At 35.4% G+C, this 18,355-nt stretch overlaps 1 protein-coding gene across 1 annotated transcript in view; it reads left to right on the forward strand.

The window, feature by feature from the left end:
* The first annotated feature begins 7,365 nt into the window (after positions 1-7,365).
* Positions 7,366-18,355, forward strand: part of LOC133327799 (protein Skeletor, isoforms B/C) — a 42,661-nt gene continuing 31,671 nt past the window's right edge. The window contains exon 1 of the mRNA XM_061536336.1: positions 7,366-7,489. Coding sequence (XP_061392320.1) covers positions 7,369-7,489 — 121 coding nt within the window. The 5' untranslated portion in view covers positions 7,366-7,368. The remainder of the gene's footprint in view (positions 7,490-18,355) is intronic.

Raw genomic sequence — 18,355 nt, forward strand, 5'->3', positions numbered from 1 at the left:
GTTCTAATTTTGAATTTTAGGTTATGTTCTATGTTTAAAATATAAGTTTTCTAATTTAATTTAAGTTTATCATTATGCCACTTGTAAGAACAATTTCAAATCTGTTTTGCATTTTGTTTATTGAAAATAATCGATTATTAATTTGTATGTCAATGTATGTGTGTGTATGTGTATTTAAGTTAAGTGCGTTTATTTTAAGTTTGAAATATGAAATATTTTAAGATTTTATTTTTTATGTCAAACTTCCCTAATTCAAATTCGTTATTCATTCGGCAGAGCTGTAAATTCCCGAGCCCATGAATTTACACCGCTGCCCACAATGAGTGCATGGGCTCGAATTTAAATTATGGAAGTTATTCACAATCTCCTAGTCCTTAAGTTATAATTGTTTTCAAAAATGCCTCCATTGAATTGCTGCCTGCCGCGCCGATACAGTGGTCGGGGTGATGTCAGTTTGCAACAGATCACCAATTACCTTCCTTCGTATTATTGATATAGAAATGCTCTGAAACTGCAAACCCACCATAAAGTGTAAAATGTTGCTCATAGTAAAAACGAATATTTCGCTGCCAACAACGGCTTGGTTTTTAACTACAGAGAGCCAACATTTGGACAACAAATATTCAATTCACTAACTGAGTATTTTTCAATAGAGAGAGACATTTCTGGGGCATCTGTGTTTGGTCCATAAAATGGCCCAGAAGTGGCAAAATGAATTCTTTTGTTCGTCGACAATCTGCCATTTTTGTCTGCTGCAGCCCGAAATGCATGCGGAAAATGTCAAAATGTCAACGGATCGGTGAAGAATTCAAACTTTGCCATCTTTTAGAGATGCTTTATTTATTAATAAGGTGTACGTACGTATGTTGCAAATTGCCCGAGGCAATTCAAAGGTGGGCATTTTTTCGATTCTTTTTTAAACAAAATGCATATCGAAATTTGTTGCTTCTTTGGCAAGCTTCCTCTGTCTATCTTTTTTGTTTCCAATGACAAAAAACACACACACTTTTCCACAAACTCTATTCTAAAACTTATTTTTTTCTCAATTTCGAACAAATTCAATTTTAAATGTATTTCTTTCTATGTTTTTAATAAAAGTAACTTGTGTAACTAAATATATTTTTGTTTTGCTATGTTTGGTTTACTTGGGGAATATTATTATATTGCAGGTAAAATAGAAAATAATATAAAATTAGCACAGAAATTATTTTTTTAATAAATTTAGTTTTGCAACAGACATTTTTATTTCCACTAGAATTTTCCATATTTAATATATTCGCCCATGTGCTGAATATGTGAGATCGTACGTGTTTTTCTGAGCACGTACAAGTTGAAACATAACTCTGAAGTAATATTTAAAGTGTGTTTACAATATTTATTTAAAAATACAGTATTTACATTAGTTTTAATAGTAAAATTAAAGAAAATAAAAAAAGGGATCCTTTTATCAAAAACAGCGCGTAACATTTTTGAGATCAATCTGGCAACTCAACCACCATATGATCAAAATAAAAATAGAATCTATAAAAATCCACTTTGAAGATTTCCAATAGTCCCTTTAATAATGTTTCTTTCAGATGTGTGCACTTTTTGTATCGATGTTGACAAGATCCATGCTCCACTTGTTTATAGGGCGTCAAAAAATGTTTCTAAAGCGTAACCACTGTCTCCTAGAAGCCAACTATTTTGCATACCATTTTCTCTTTTGTTAATGCTGCCTAGCTGCACTTATATGCCAAATAAAATAATCATGGCTGGATCCTGGTCTGCAGCTGTCCACAGCTTGCACACACTTTGTCTTCCAGGACTTTCATTACTCTCCACAATATTTTACACATTGTTGTGCGATCAACACTTATATTTAAATTATTTACCACTATCCTCTGAAACCCATCTAAAGGTACCTGCTAACTGGAGGCTTTCGGGAACGGCACCCTTGTATATGAAAGGATCCACTTCGGCTTAAATGTACTTTACGGACACCTCTCAGATCATTTTGAAATTTTTATCATAGGTAGCCCTTCTGATGCTGATTACAGCAACATACGTTTTTTCGGGGGGAAATCTGTACTTCCCGAGTTATGGGGTTCCAAAAAATACCCCCACTTTTTATTAAACATATTTAAGAATACCACTCCGAAACGTTTAATTTTTTTACAGCACGTAGTCCGTTTGGAGCTGATTACAACCACATAATTTTTTGGGGGGGTACTTCGTACTTCCGGAAATATGGGGTTCAAAAATTTTAAAAATAAGCTCATATGGTTATTTGTTTGATTTAAGGATTTTTTCCTTTAGGGACACTCGGATTGTTCTGGATCAGCAGAGGTATGTATAATTTACCTGATTACATAAATATGTTACTATAAAATTGAAATTAAAAGAGAATACTGCTCGCGTAGCCCAACATTCCACCTGTCCATAGGAGAAAGTCTTAAATCCCCGGCCGAAGGCCGTCTATTTAGAAAAAATTGAAATTAAAAGAGAATTCTGATCGGGTAGCCCAATTTTCCATCTGTCCATAGGAGAAAGTCTTAAATCCCGGCCGAAGGCCGGCTATCAGAAAAAAATTGAAATCAAAAGAGAATTATGCTCGCGTAGCCCAATTTTTCACCAGTCCATAGGAGAAAGTCTTAAATCCCCGGCCGAAGGCCGGCTATTCCGAAAAAATTGAAATTTAAAGAAAATTTTGTTCTCATAACTCAATTTGTTGTCGGATAAGTAAGGGTATAAAATGTAGGTTTTTATTACATTTTGATACCTCATATTTCCGGAAATACGAAGTTCTCCCCAAAAAAAATTATGTGGTTCTAATCAGCCCCAAAAGGACTATGTGCTGTAAAAAATTTAAACGTTTCGGAGTGGTATTCTTAAATATATATAATAAAAAGTGGGGGTATTTTTTGAACTTTGGAACCCCATATCTCGGGAAGTACTGATTTCCCCCCCGAAAAAACGTATGTTGCTGTAATCAGCATCAGAAGGGCTACATATGGTAAAAATTTCAAAATTATCTGAGAGGTGTCCGTAAAGTGCATTTGTTCCCCAGGGAAATTAATAAGCCAACAGGCATATTTTTCCTTAATTTTGTTGGTAAACAAATTGCAAATTCCAATGAAACATATGCTTTTTTATTGAACACATTTCGTAACATATTGAACACAGCTATGCTTTCGAGCCGCACTTTCGCTCGAAATTGAGCACACCATTTTGCACAACATGGGAATTTAAAAAAGTATGGGAATTCAAAAACTCTCGGAACATGTCACATGGGCGATTATAAGTATTTTCATTGAATGCTGCTACTCCATTACTCATTGCTGTACTACCATATTTGTAGTAGAATGCTACCCTTAAGCCGTTTGTTTCTTAAGTCTTTTGTTTTAGTGAGAGAGGGAGAGAACAACTAAAAGAGACTGTTTACTAAAGAGACCGGCAATGTATCTCTTTTGTTATTAACAATACATACACACTTTAAAAAAATAAAATAAATAAATTACAGTTAGAAAGAAAATGTTATTAAAATTCAACACAACAGACAGCTCTCTTTCTCTGGTTTACCTTTTATGTGTTTCGAGCGCATTGACCACTACTTTTGTGTAGATTTTAGAAATGTCGATTTTGAAATATTAAACAAATCTTAAAATTGGGAATTTCAATATATGAATCACTATTCTAGTTATGTTAGATTACATAATAGGTGTCTCCAAAATCTTAAATTGGAATTGTTGAAGACAATGGAACAATTGAAAAAAATGTTGAATGATTGCTTTGAAAACTATCAATAGACTTAGTCAGATTACATTTATAAAATAAAATTGTATCAGCATCGTTTCAAAGAAATAAGGACGATAAAGACGCAAAAGGATTCGAGACAGATGGAGAATATGTTATACAAAAATTTAATTCTCAATTTTAAATTTCGACAATTTTTACCAGAATGGCATTATGCAAAAGGCTTGTTACTTTGATGATTTAACCCTACGGTCAATAACCGGGTACATTTGTACTTTTTTTTGAATAAAAATGCTGTAAAATTTTTAATAATGGAGATATTTGGATCAAATTTTGAGGAATCATTCTTGAGATATTTTCACACATAATCGAAGAAAAAAATTATAAATATTTTCCATATAAATAATTTTTACAATTTTTTAAAGTTATTGCCTACGTAGATCAATAACCGTGGTACATCTGTACCCATCCAAAGATAGCTCTGTAACTCATTAAAAAAATGGACTATCGTTAGGTTTTTTGTTTTAAATTAGTCTATACGGATCTGTACTCAAAATTATATATACATTAAAATAATATATATTTAAATCCATGCTTAAATGATAATCTATCTAAAACAATCATAGTAAATCCGTTATAGCTTTGGATTGGGTTAAGCTTTTTTAGTTATTTCTTTATTGGGGTCTTATTTAGGTGTTCCTCAAACCCTCTGCAAATTTTTGTGGCCCTAGACAACATGGGCCCATCAGGGCGACTCGTGGAAGTCAGAAACTACCCTGGTTTTTCGATTATGGCGTTGAGAAGAGCTCTCGCTGCCACCTGTCGTTTACACAATAAATACATTATATATTCAAGCGTTTTTGAAATTTTAAAGAGACATTCCTGAGATTTTAAGGTGAAAACTTCTGTAATTTGACATTCAGAGTGTAATTTGACATTCCACCTATGAGTGAATGGTATGAAAAGTTCGGCAGGGTCAAATTTAACCACATTTTTAATTTTTATAATCTCCAACGTAATATTAAATTTGCCATTCCGTTTGCAACACCTTGAAATATTCACATACATATTCCTGATCATAATAAAATTCGATTTCGATTTATGCATGCCCGCCTTTTGAAATTACGATTCGGTATAGTCCCCATATAAAAGTAATCCCACTATTCGATATTTTGAGAATTGCAAACGTCACACTTTCAAACGTTACTCGTCATTTTTGTTATGTTCAGGGTTTTAGCCCAACTTCAGTGTCGATAGCTTGGTATTTCGTGTTCTCGTGGAATACCCAATCGTTTGTAGGTATTTTGAATGCCCTCCTCATTGGGCAGGGTATAAAAAGTTCGGCCCCGCAGATCTTATCCTTACTTTACTTTTTGTCTATTTAAAGATTTCAACCATATTTTTAAACCAAGTTGGATCTGATTTGCGATTTTGAGTTATCATTGGTTGGAAATCAATGTACAAACCAATACGGAAAGTTCAAAAGTCGGATGGGGCCGACTATATGATACCCTTCAGCACTTTGGGTACATACAAAAGATGATAATGTGTACAATATCCTGTTGATAGAGGAGGCATAGCATCTTTGGATGACCTTTGATATGGAATCGGGTGAAAAACAAATGTGATCTACATAGATATTTGAGCCAATAAAAATCATACACATACTATTCTGAAATCTATACAAAATTTAATGTCAATCGGGCAGATTTGAATTTTTGGTGTAAAATTTGTATGAAATCCGCAAAATTTTATTTGGGAGATATATGTAAATCTGAACCGATTTCAACAAAACTTCACAGTCAAACTGAACTAAATTCCGTACGTTGTGCAAAATTTTGTCCCAATCGGGCAAAATATTTTCAGTTCGACGCACCATTTACCAAAATCGGACGAAACTATATATGAGCTATATCTAAATCTGAACCGATTTCATTAAAACTTGTCATGTATTAATCTAGGCCTAATTCAGTACTATGTGCAAAAGTTTGTCTCAATCGGGCCAATATTGGCAGTATGGTTCTCCATTTACATAAAATCGGACGAAACTATATATGAGCTATATCTAAATCTGAACCGATTTTCTTCAATTTCAATAGGATTCGTCTTTGAGCCAAACAAGTTACATGTGCCAAATTTCATCAAAATCGGATCATAAATGCGACGTGTACTTTGTTCACAAAAATACATGAAGGGACAGACATGCATAAATCGACTCATAATCTCAAAAGGAACCATAGGTCTATATCGATTAATTTTAACTGTTACTAACATATGCACAAAGACATAATACCCTGTACCACAGTGTGGCGAAGGGTATAAAAATAAAAACATCGGACGATTTTTGGATATAGCCCCCACACAAAGGTCAAGTCCCCTTTTCAACCGATATTATTATATTTTACTATTACGAAGTAGCAGAAATTTGGAGTTTCGAGACTTTTGTAGATAAACACTTTGTCCAAAAATATTTTAAATATGTGTCAATTTATATGTACTCACATACGAAGATCATGTGACATTTTTTGGTTTGTGTATGGTCCTAGCGCAATTTTCCAACCTAAGTGTCTGTAGTTCGGTATTTAGTTTTCTCCCGGCAACAACATAGTCCCTACAGAAAAAGTCTCGGTCGATTTTATGTATTTCGAATTTACACATCATGGTGGAGGGTATACAAGTTTGGCTTGGCCGATTTATTTTTTACATCTGTCTCTAAACCTTTTCGATTTTTGTCTAAATATGTTCCCCATATTAATATTTGTTTATATAAAAATCCCCTACTCATCCGTAAATTTCTCTACTGTCAACCCTACCACAAAATGCATGCCAACACATTTCCATTGTTTGCTACTTGGAGCTGGCCATAATAGCAGTCTTGACTTTAGTTTAAGAAGAACCACGCTACGGTACACAGGCACCAATTCATGGTACAACGCGAAGCGCAAGAGTCTCAGTGAAACGCTAACAATCAACATTGGTGAAGGGAGTAGAGCGGAAAGGCGGTAACGCATGCGCGCATACCAAAATACATTCAGCTGAGAAACAACAACAGCAACAAAGAAGTAAAAAAGAAAAATTAAAATCAAAACGAAAAGTGAAACAAGTTTGGTGGTGTACGGTGTATTGAAGGTTTTGTCGGTTAGTTTGTTAGTCGTCAAGTCAGTTAGCCAGTTTCCTCTTTATGTGTGTACATTTCGGCTTGAATTTCGCATGATAAGTACGACGGCAACAAAAACAACAACAAGAAACTGATGACGCAGATTGACTGACTGACAGTCGAAACGGTATGCTACGGTGCGAGTTTGAATACGTATGTGTGTGTTTGTGTGTACGTTTTAATAGGCAATGAAATTTCTTAATAAAATAGAAAACAAATAAAAATAATACACAAAGTGAAATGAAAAAGAAATAGAAAAGTAATGGTGATTTTTTTTTGTTTTATTAAAAAAAAATAATTACAAAAATAAGAAAATAAAATATTTTTGAAATTGAAAATTATGTTGAAATTGAAATAAACCACAACATCATTAAGAATTTCCCACCAAAGCAAAATAGAAATCTGTTATTCATCAAACATCCACGTAGTCTCTGAAATAAACAAAAAAATAAATCGACGTTTTTATTTTACCAAAAATGACATTGAATCTACGGCATTCAATTGACGGAAGTTGTGTTCAGTTATTCAACTTTAAATCAATATGGAGATTATGTACCACCCTGGCTGTATTATGTTTAGTTTTTCCATTACACACAGGTAATATAACTATTTTTTTTTTGTAATTACAAATTAACATAATTTAAATACTTTTTATTCTCTTCATCTGAAGTGAACAGCCTTTGGTCATTGAATTATAAAAGTAAATTGCAGCCACACTGATCTATAATTTATCATTAAATACAATGTGTTGGATATAATAAAATATTCATAGGGAAAATTAAAAAAAATGAAATCTTTGAAATGTCCCCTAGGTTTTTGCGGATTTTTTAAATGATTTTCATTTAGAATTTTGAGATCTACAAAATATCTACAAATTCAGTTGACTTAAAATTATAGGGAACATACCAAAAAGTGAACCTATACCGATAATTCTACAAACCGGTTTATGACACCCATTGTGTACACCAAATACAAATGTATTAATGAAAACCCCAAAGCGTGGACTGACACTAATAACGCATGGTAGAATATACAATCCTCAAACTACTGCAATTTAGATTACATAGTGTAAGAATTAGCGAATATTTGGGGTTGTAGTTATATGAGGGCTATGCCTAATTAATAACCGACATATGTCAATTTCAAACCCAATATTTTTGTTTTGTTTCTCCATTCTTTCCTTCATGAGGTTTAATTATATGGGAGAGATGCCTAAATGCTGGCCGATATATTTCGTTATCGTCAGGATTGAGTTTTTTTTATCACGATTTCCTTAGAAAGCGGAATGATTATAACCGATGGCTAAATCAACTTAGAATGCCATAATTTGTAGGGTAAATCTGACTTTTCGAGTAACGACTATCCTCTTTGCTATTGTATAATACGCCTATATAGGGACAACCCCTACACACGGAACTAATCAGCTAATTATTTTATTATAAGAAAAAATGGGCCTATATTTATAAATTTTAGTCAAGAAATTTGGTACCCAATAAGAACCCATTGTACCAAATTTCAGCGAATTCGGTTTAAAAACGCTCTTAAAACCTCACAAAATACCGTAAATTTGGGGGTACCGTTATAAGTGGGCTACCACTTTAGAACCTTAAACATAAACCTTAAACATGGAGTTACAGTACAACTGTTCTGTGAAGAAGTTATTTACCCACTAAGACTCTGTAGTGTCAAATCACAGGCACATCGTAATGCCAAAATAATATCACTTCGATTGGAAAATCCGTATAGGACATCAAAATACCTGCAAATGTAATAAACTACTTACTTACTTAGCTGGCTTGTGGCAGAACGGTTGTTCTATAAGACGAGCTTAAAAAAGATTTCCAAGCGCGTCGGTCTTGTGCGTATTTCATTTAATTTGAAAGGCCATTTTCCGAGATGTTGTCTTCTACTTGATCATTTCATCGGTTTCATGGCCTACCCCTTCTGCGTGAATCATCACTTGGCTCGCTTTTACATGCCTGGGCATCCTCATCCATTCTCACAACATGACCTAGCCAACGTAGTCGCTGCAGCTCGATACGTCTGACTATGTCAATGTCCGAGAATAGAATATGTATAGCTCATGTTTCATTCGACGACGATATTCACCGGCGACGCAGATCGTCTTATAGATCTTCCGGAGAATTTTTCTCTCAAACACTCCAAGAGCTGCCTCATCTGCTTGCGCAAGTACTCATGCTTCAGATCCATAGAACAGCACGGGTAATATCAGCGTCTTGTAGAGTGTGAGTTTGCTCTGGCGAGAGGTGGCCTTGCTTTTGAGTTGTTTACTCAGACCACAGTAGCATTTGTTTGCCAACACTATTCTCCTCCTAGCGGGGTATATGAAATCGTTCACTATCTCGAAGCTGTAGTTTTCAAGTTCCACAGTTAGTCAGCTTGGTCTTCTCGCCATTTATTGCCAGTCCCACCTTGGCAGACTCTTCTCAATTCTTTCAAAGGTGGCTGTTACCGCTCGCAATGTTCGAACCATTATGTCGATGTCGTCGGCGTAAGCGAGTAACATATGGTGTTTGGTGTGCGAAGTGCCATTTCTGTTCACATTTGCAGACTCCTTCTTGGCAGACTCCTTCTCAATTCTTTCAAAGGTGGCTGTTACCGCTCGCAATGTTCGCACCATTATGTCGATGTCGTCGGCGTAAGCGAGTAACATATGGTGTTTGGTGTGCGAAGTGCCATTTCTGTTCACATTTGCAGACTCCTTCTTGGCAGACTCCTTCTCAATTCTTTCAAAGGTGGCTGTTACCGCTCGCAATGTTCGAACCATTATGTCGATGTCGTCGGCGTAAGCGAGTAACATATGGTGTTTGGTGTGCGAAGTGCCATTTCTGTTCACTTTTGCATCTCGTATGACATTTTCCAGCAGGATGTTAAACATGTCACACGGAAAACTGTCAACTTGTCTGAATCCTCGTTCGATATTGAAAGGCTCCGATAGGTCCTTTCCGACTATAACTGCTGACGTTGTGTCACTTAAAGTTATCCTGTATTAATTTTGCAGGAATGCCAAACTCAGACATGCCATTAAACACCTCTGAATGGATATGCTGTCGAATGCGGTTTTATAGTCGACGAACAGGTGGTATGTGTCAATATCGTGGGTCTTTTCCAGTATCTGACGCAAAGTGAAAATCGGGTCAATAGTGGATTTGCAAGGCTGAAGTTGCATTGGTATGATCCAATAATGTCATTGGTCATTGGCTACAGTCGTTCACACAGCACGCTGGATAACACTATATATGCGATGGGAATGAGACTTATTCCTCTATAGTTGGCACATATCTTGTCTTGTCTCCTTTTTTGTGCACGAGACATAGGATGCTGAGGCTCCAATCATTGGGCATGCATTCCTCTAGCCATATTGTACTAATCAGCTGGTGCATGCTCCTGACCAGCATCTGACCACCAGCTGCTTTATTTTTCTTCAGCTGATTAATTGCTACTCTGACTTCATCTTGGCACTCTATACCGTCATCTCTTATTGATTCTGGGTAGGGATAAGTAAATCGACTTTCGATTATCTATGAGGAAATCGTAAAGTCGACTTTTAAAGATCGACTTTCGATTTTATTCATAAATACTTGATTTGTTATCACAAAGCCCAAATTGTCAAAAATTACAGATTCCACAACTTTATTTTATTGGTTGACAACTATTCACATAAAAAAATAAAATTTCAGTCGATTTCGCATTGGTCGGTAAAAGTCGAAATCGATTTTAAACAGGTTTGACAAAGTCGAAAGATCGAAAAGTCGACTTTTTAGTCAGAGGCAAAAATCAAAAAGTCTACAAGTCGACTTTTGTGCTCGCCTACGAGTCCCTGGTTTTGGGTATCTCCTTCACCGACACTATTTAATAACAGAAGCATTTCAAAATGCTCCTTCTAGATCCTCAACACGATATCTGTATCTGTCACAAGGTTTCCATCTTCAACTCTACATGAGGATGTCGGTGGTAACATTTTCCGACTTCATGCTGACTTCTGTATACCTCTATTTGCTCACGCTCACGAATTTCTTGCTCATTTCTTCTTTTTTCTGAAAATAAGTTTCTCCTCTCTCCTTTTCTCCCGATAATTCTCCATCGCATTACGTGTTGCGTTTTTCACATCAGTACAAGGAACTGGATGAATGCTTTCCGTCTATCTCAAAATTATCAATTTGATTTCTCTTTGCTTGATCAGGAGAAATCCAGGTGGCCTTGTGCATATCGAGATGCCTGAATCTGGTGCTGCTAACTACCAGGTCTGCTGTTTCTTCATATGTATATGTGTTGTGGAAGAAAATAAAAATGTGTAAAAAAGTTTGACATTTTGACAAGCATATTAAACACAATTTAGGTAGTTTTTGGTCAAAGTCGTATTTTCCAACCGAAGTTTTTGTTATAGTACCATTTTTTGGGATTTCATTACGATTTCCCCCAATAAAGGATACATTTAAAGATACTAGTCCCATTTTAAAACCACTCGGGTCACAAATGGAGAATTTGCGATCCCTACGAAATAAAATTGTGGGTGTTAGATATAGCTTTTAAGATTACGAATATAATTGATCTGGAAATTTTATAGACATAGGGAGCTCTCTTTTGAATTCGACTCTTGTGATTGAATATAAAAATTGCAATTTTAATATATACACCCCAAGCTGTGCCACAATCAACAGCTTACGTTGCTTTTCTTTGTTTTTAGCCAAGTTTCCCTTTCAAGTTTATTGGAGTAAAGCAAAAATAAAAACATAAAATAAAAGATAAAACCAAACAACTAAAACTATACGCTAAAGAGTAACAAACTAAGCGTTGTTGCGCTTAACTGAACTACAAACGCCCGAAAGAAATTCACTTTCGTACAAAACTAGAGAAACTGGTCTAATGGCCATTGTAGATGAACAACAACAAGAGCAGCAGCAGCAGTAACAACTGACTGAGTGTCTGTCTGGTCCCTGACTACTGTCATGCTTTGCTTTTACAACAAGAAATGTTATTTTTTGTTGTTAATTTTATTTCGCAAAGCATAAATTAATAGAAATGATAATAATAATATTCACATAGTTGTGCTTAAGCATCGCCAGCAACTTTTGGTCTGGCCTTTCTTTACTTTGTTGCTATTTTGCGTTTATCGTTTTTATTTATATTTTACTGCATGCCATTGATTCCAGCTTAATAGGTCATACTGTATACTGGTTATTCCAATGCAGATAAAAGATATAATAAGAAATAATCGCATTTAGTCACCACCGAAGATTGATTGGAAACCAAAATATGAGCTAAGGTTTTGGTAATGGCCTTTAAAAATTCTTGCGTTTCTTCATTAGTTCTTGTTATGATGGCTAAATTCGTCGTTGAGTCATCGCAAATGTCGGGGGGTTTGATTGGAGGTTTGTTAAATGGAAGCAGTTCTTAGTGGTCAACCCAATATTAAATAAATACATAATGAGTAATTTTTTCTTTGGAAAGTTCCAAAATTTCTGATTTGCATATGGGGTCACATATGTAGTCATTATACCATACTGTGGTATATCCCAAGACATGATAGTCATTGTGAATTTGTATGAAACATGTAGGAGAAAAATAAGAAAGAATCATATGTAGTTAATTTGGAGGATATATAGCATCACTTTTTGAGATGATTTATGAATTTCCTGCCAACACCCTGTCTGTCAGTTTATGTGGCATTTTCTCCACAGTAATTTGCACCATATTTATTCATAAAATTCTATGTAGACTTAGCAAGGTCCGCCTGATAAACATTTGTATTGTCTTTGTGCATATGTTTGTTATAGGCAAAAGGAAAAGAGATAGTCACATAGTTCCTTTTGAGTATATGCACAGAATCACTTTTTGAGTCGGTTTATGCATGTCGATCCGTCCGTCTGTAGATGTTAAATTGCAAATAAAGTACAGGTCGCATTTATGATCCGATTTGGATGAAATACTACACAAATCACTTATTTGGCTCAAGTACGAATCTTATTAAAATTGGGAAAAATCGGTTCTGATTTAGATATAGCTCCCATGTATATTTTCGTTCGATTTTATGTAAATGGTGCACCAAACTCTCAATATGTGTCCGATTCAGACAAAATTTTGCACAGCGTACTGAATTCAGTCCATTTTGACGTCTGTGAAGTTTTGTTGAAATCGGTCCAGATTTAGAAAACCTCCAATATATATATATATATACTTTCGTTCGATTTTATGTAAATGGTACATCAAACTCTCAATATTTATCCGATTTAGAAAAAATATTGCACAGCGTACTGAATTGAGTCCAGTTTGATGTGTGTGATATTTTGTTGAAATTGGTGCAAATTTAGATATAGCTCCCATATATAGTTTCATCCGATTTTAGTTAAATGGTGCACCAATCTCCCAACATTTGTCCGATTAAGACAAAATTTTGCACAGTGTACTGAAGTAAGTCCAGTTTTATGTCTGTGATGTTTTATTGAAATCGGTGCAGATAATATTGCTGGATTTCATACAAATGTTATACCAAGTCTACCAATTGACATTAAATTTTTCATAAATTTCAGAATGGTATGTGTATGGTTTTTTATTGGTTCAAATATCTATGTGGATCAAACATTTTATTCGCCAGCTTTTGGTTCAGTGGACTTCCAAAGATGATATGTCTCTTCTATCTACAGGATATTGTACGCATTATCATCTCTTGTATGTATCTAATGTTGTACAGGGTATCATATAGATACGGCTCCTTCCGACGTTTGATCTTAGATCAGTGTCTCAACATATTTGAAATAGTTTGAACGTCTAATAATTTTTTGTATTTTAAGAATTGTCAGTTTTGGCGGTGCCTTAGCCATATTTTCGATATGATGAAGTTCAAAGATTCTGGGAAATTCAGTGTATGATAAAGTTTTGGCATAACCTTTATATAATCGTCCAGTCATTTTTTCATTGTGTCTAAGGTGGAAGAAAATTTGCAATTTAGATCCATATGTTGACATAGACCCTCCCCCTTAATTTGGGTAAGGGGGTTTTAAGGGCATTTTTCTGCCGAATTCGTAATTTGGCACAATGGGTTCTTATTGGATACGAAATCTATCCACTAAAAATTATCTATATCGGTCCACTTTTTCGGATATCATCCCTATAAAGGTATCCCCAAAATATTCGGATCTTCAGGACTTTGGACAAGTTTTGCAATCAAATTCGTAACGTCAAAAGTTATCAATATTTGTCGAATTTTTTGGGTGCCCCCTAAGACAGTGCCCCAAAGTTTTAGATATTTTGGCGGTTTTGAGCAGGTTTCGAGTTCGCTGTAATTTGATGTTTTATATTCGTATTTGTTAACTACCAAAAATTATTAGTATTAGCCCCCTTTTTGGGGGTAGTTAACTGATTTGTTCCGTGTGTGGGGGCTGTCCCATATGGGCGTATTTTATCTTAATATGTGAGATTTCCTTTACTCGAAATTGTCAGTTTATACCCGTCCCATCCGTTGTAATCATTCTACCTTCGGAGGATATCGAGATAAAAAACTCGAACCTACCGATAATTAAGTACATTGGCCAGCATTTAACCCTAGCTTCATATTTGGGGGTATTTTTGGTATTTTTATAATTAACGTGTATAATGAAAAATCCAAATAAGCCAGGGTTAGAAAGTGGAGTTGTTGATCTATAATCGGTCAAGAGGTTGCAAATATTGTAAAACATTGCCCAGGCTCAGAAAGAAAGTTAAGTTTTCGTGGTAGTTGTGTAGGGTATCATATAGTCACCCAAATTCGATTAAACTGCTCCGCTCACCGCTTCTTTTCATAGACCCCATGTAAAGGTTCTAACTCTTTTTTATTTAAAAGTTAATTAACTATTAAAGTAATTAACTATTTTTAGGTCCTAGCTTTATTTTGATATAGCTATAGTTTTCAGTATGGGTATATACATTGGCAATTTTGTATTTTAAGGCCAATTCAAACCAACCACTAGTCCTTTTAAATGTCCGCTGTCTATATGACTTTTAAATGCCCATTCAGATTCTGTGAGGGAAAAATCAAATGCTCAATAAGGCCCATGTTTGGGCATATAAATAATTCCGTTCAATTTTAGGAATACAAAAGTTTGAAGTCACACTTTTCAACTGAAGTGGTTGTAATATATCGGTATATATTAGGTTGGGGAAAAATAAATCAATTATTTTTATATGAACTATATAACTTTATTTAACATGCATCGGAATGTCCGAATTGGGCCAAATATGCACCGTTTTGTTGTATGATGTGTTGCCATTTTAATGATAACTTCATAATCCCTCTCATATAGAAGACCAGCTCTCTATTTGCAAAAAAACTCTTGTAGTTGATTTTCACAATACTCCCTAGATACCAATTTTTTATCATAAAAGAAATTTTGCAATGAAAGAAAAAGATGATAATCGCTTGGTGCCAAGTCCGGACTGTATGGTAGATGCATTAAAAATCCCCAACCAAGCTCCCGAAGTTTCTGGCGAGTCACTGTAGATGAGTGTGGCCTAGCGTTGTCCTGGTGGAACACTACACCTCAATTGTTACTGACACCTGGTCAATTGCTATCTTCAAACTGGCCAGTTGTTGACAGTAGAGATCAGAATTTAGCGTTTGTCCATATGGAAGCAACTCATAATAAATATTCCCCCTCCAGTCCCATTAAATGCATAGCAGAACCTTCCTGGCCGTTAGTCCTGGTTTGGCCACCGTTTGAGGTGCTTCGCCGCTCTTTGACCACGATCGTTGTCGCACAGGGTTATCGTATGTGATCCATTTCTCATCTCCAGTCACCATCCGTTAATGAAATGGTCGTTTGTCCAAGGCTTCGCAGTTGAAACTTCGATCCATCCTATTTTTTTCTGTTAATTGGAGTGGCACCCAAACATGGAGCTTCTTATGTAATCATGATTTGTGTAAATGGTTTACGACTGCCGGCCTAATGGACTTGTTGTTCCCCAACTTAAAATTTGGACGTAGCTCTCGTATAACAAACCAATCTTTTGTATACCCTTCACCACACTGTGGTACAGGGTATTATGTCTTTGTGCATATGTTTGTAACAGGCAAAAATAATCGAGATAGACCCATGGTTCCTTTTGAGAATATGCATAGAATCACTTTCTGAGTCGATTTATGCATGTCCGTCTGTCCGTCCATGTATTTTTGTTAACAAAGTACAGGTCGCATTTATGATCCGATTTAGATGAAATTTGGCACAGGTCACTTAATTGGCCCAAGGACGAACCCTATTGAAATTGGAGAAAATCGGTCTACGTTTAGGCATAGCTCCCATATAAGGATACCCCCAAATTTTCGGTATTTTGAGGTTCTTGAGCGTGTTTTTTAACTGAATTCGCTGAAATTTGGTACTTTGAGTTCTTATTGGGTAGCAAATCTCCATACCAAAAATTATAAATAAAGGTCCATTTTTTCGCATAGCCCCTATATAAGGGTACCCCCTAATTTTCGGTATTTTGAGGGTCTTCGGCGCGTTTTTTAACTGAATTAGCTGAAATTTGGTACTTTGAGTTCTTATTTGGTAGCAACTCTCCCTACCAAAAATTATAAATAAAGGTCAATTTTTTTCGGATAGCCCCCATATAAGAGTACCCCCGATTTTCGGTATTTGGGGGTTTTGATCGCATTTTTCGACCGAATTCGCTGAAATTTGGTACTTATTGGGTAGCAAATCCCCCTACCAAAAATTATAAATAAAGTCCATTTTTTCGGATAGCCTTCATATAAGGGTACGCCAAATTTTCGGTATTTTCGGGTTCTTGGGCTCGTTTTATAACTGAATTCTCTGAAATTTTGTACATTGGGTTCTTATTGGGTACCAAATTACTCCACTAAAAATTATAAATACAGGTCCAGTTTTTCTGGTAGTCCCCATATAACGGTACCCCCAAATTTTTGGTATTCTGATCTTATTTTTTCGACTGAATTGACTGTAGTTTAGTACGTCGAGTTCTTATTAGGTAGCAAATATCTCCACTATAAATTATAAATATTGGTCAATTATTTCTGGTAGCCCCCATATAAAGGTACCCCCCAATTTTCGGTATATTGAGGTTCTTGAACCAAATTCTTTTTATACCCTTCACCACACTGTGGTACAGGGTATTATGTCTTTGTGCATATGTTTGTAAAGTGGGCCACACACGTCAAACATGTGCGTTCGATCGGTGTGAAGCTCCTAGCCCACACACGTCAAACGGATCCACAAAACTTCATTTCGAATTTATTTTTGAAGCGTTAAGATGGACAGCGATAGCGATGACGGAAAAAAGACCAAACATTTTTATTTAATTTAAATGTATTAAATACTTTTATTTCATTCCGGGAAAAACATTTTTATTTGCCAGACTGTAGAATATGTGTAAAAAAATATCAAAAAAATCTTCAAAAACGTTTTTTTGCATATGTTTGATATTGTCCGCTGATGTGCACTCCACGAAATTTCGCAACAAACGAGAAAATATCCACACACCAGCCCACAGACGTCAAACATGTGCGCGTCGCACAACGAAAAATTAAAAATTTTTAATTTCTTTCGATCGGTGTGCGCACCGGCAAATCGGTGTGAACACCGTACCACACACGTCAAACATTGCTTCGATTCACACCGATCGAACGTACATGTTTGACGTGTGTGGGCCACTTAACATGCAAAAGGAGATAGACAAATGGTTCCTTTTGAGCATATACATAGAATCACTTTTTGAGTCGATTTAAGCTCGAAATTTGGCACAGCGTAACAAATTAGGTCTAGAATGATGTGTGTTAAGTTTCCTGAAAATCGGTTCCAATTTATATATAGCTCCCATATATATTTTCGTCCGATTTAATGTAAATGGTGCACCAAAGTCCCTATATATCTTTCGATTTGCACGAAATTTGGCTCAGAGTAATGAATTATCTCTAGAATTATGTGTGTAAAGTTTCCTGAAAATCGGTTCAGATTTAGATATAGATCTCATATATACTACCGAATTGAGTCTAGACGTGTATTACGTTTATCTTATATTTGTTCCGATTTAGATATAGCTTCCAAGGTCCGATTCTATGTACATTTTGCACCAAAGATATACATTTTGTTCAATTTTTATAAATATTTAGATAGACAATCACGTAGAGTTTAGGATATTGAGGCTCAATTTTAAATCGATTCGGTTGAAATTGTGATATAGCCCCCATATATAATTCAACAGAAGAAGTTCCATTGCGATCGTACTTTGGATCAATTATAGTAGGTAACTAAATTCTGCACACCCACATTATCTGGGAGAAAATAACTCGTGATCGGGATCGTAAACAATCGTGAGACTTTGATTTTTATTCAAATTACCCTAATTCACAATGTGGTAAGTGAAAACCAGGATTTCTTTTACACGAATTACCCTAATACACCATTGTGGATTGTTGGGTGGAGGACCGATTAATTGTCTCACAATTGTTAC

This window comes from Musca vetustissima, unplaced genomic scaffold (genome assembly GCF_032173495.1).
Source record: "Musca vetustissima isolate MV318-11 ecotype Yass unplaced genomic scaffold, APGP_CSIRO_Mvet_v1 utg10220, whole genome shotgun sequence".
Lineage (NCBI taxonomy): Eukaryota > Metazoa > Arthropoda > Insecta > Diptera > Muscidae > Musca > Musca vetustissima.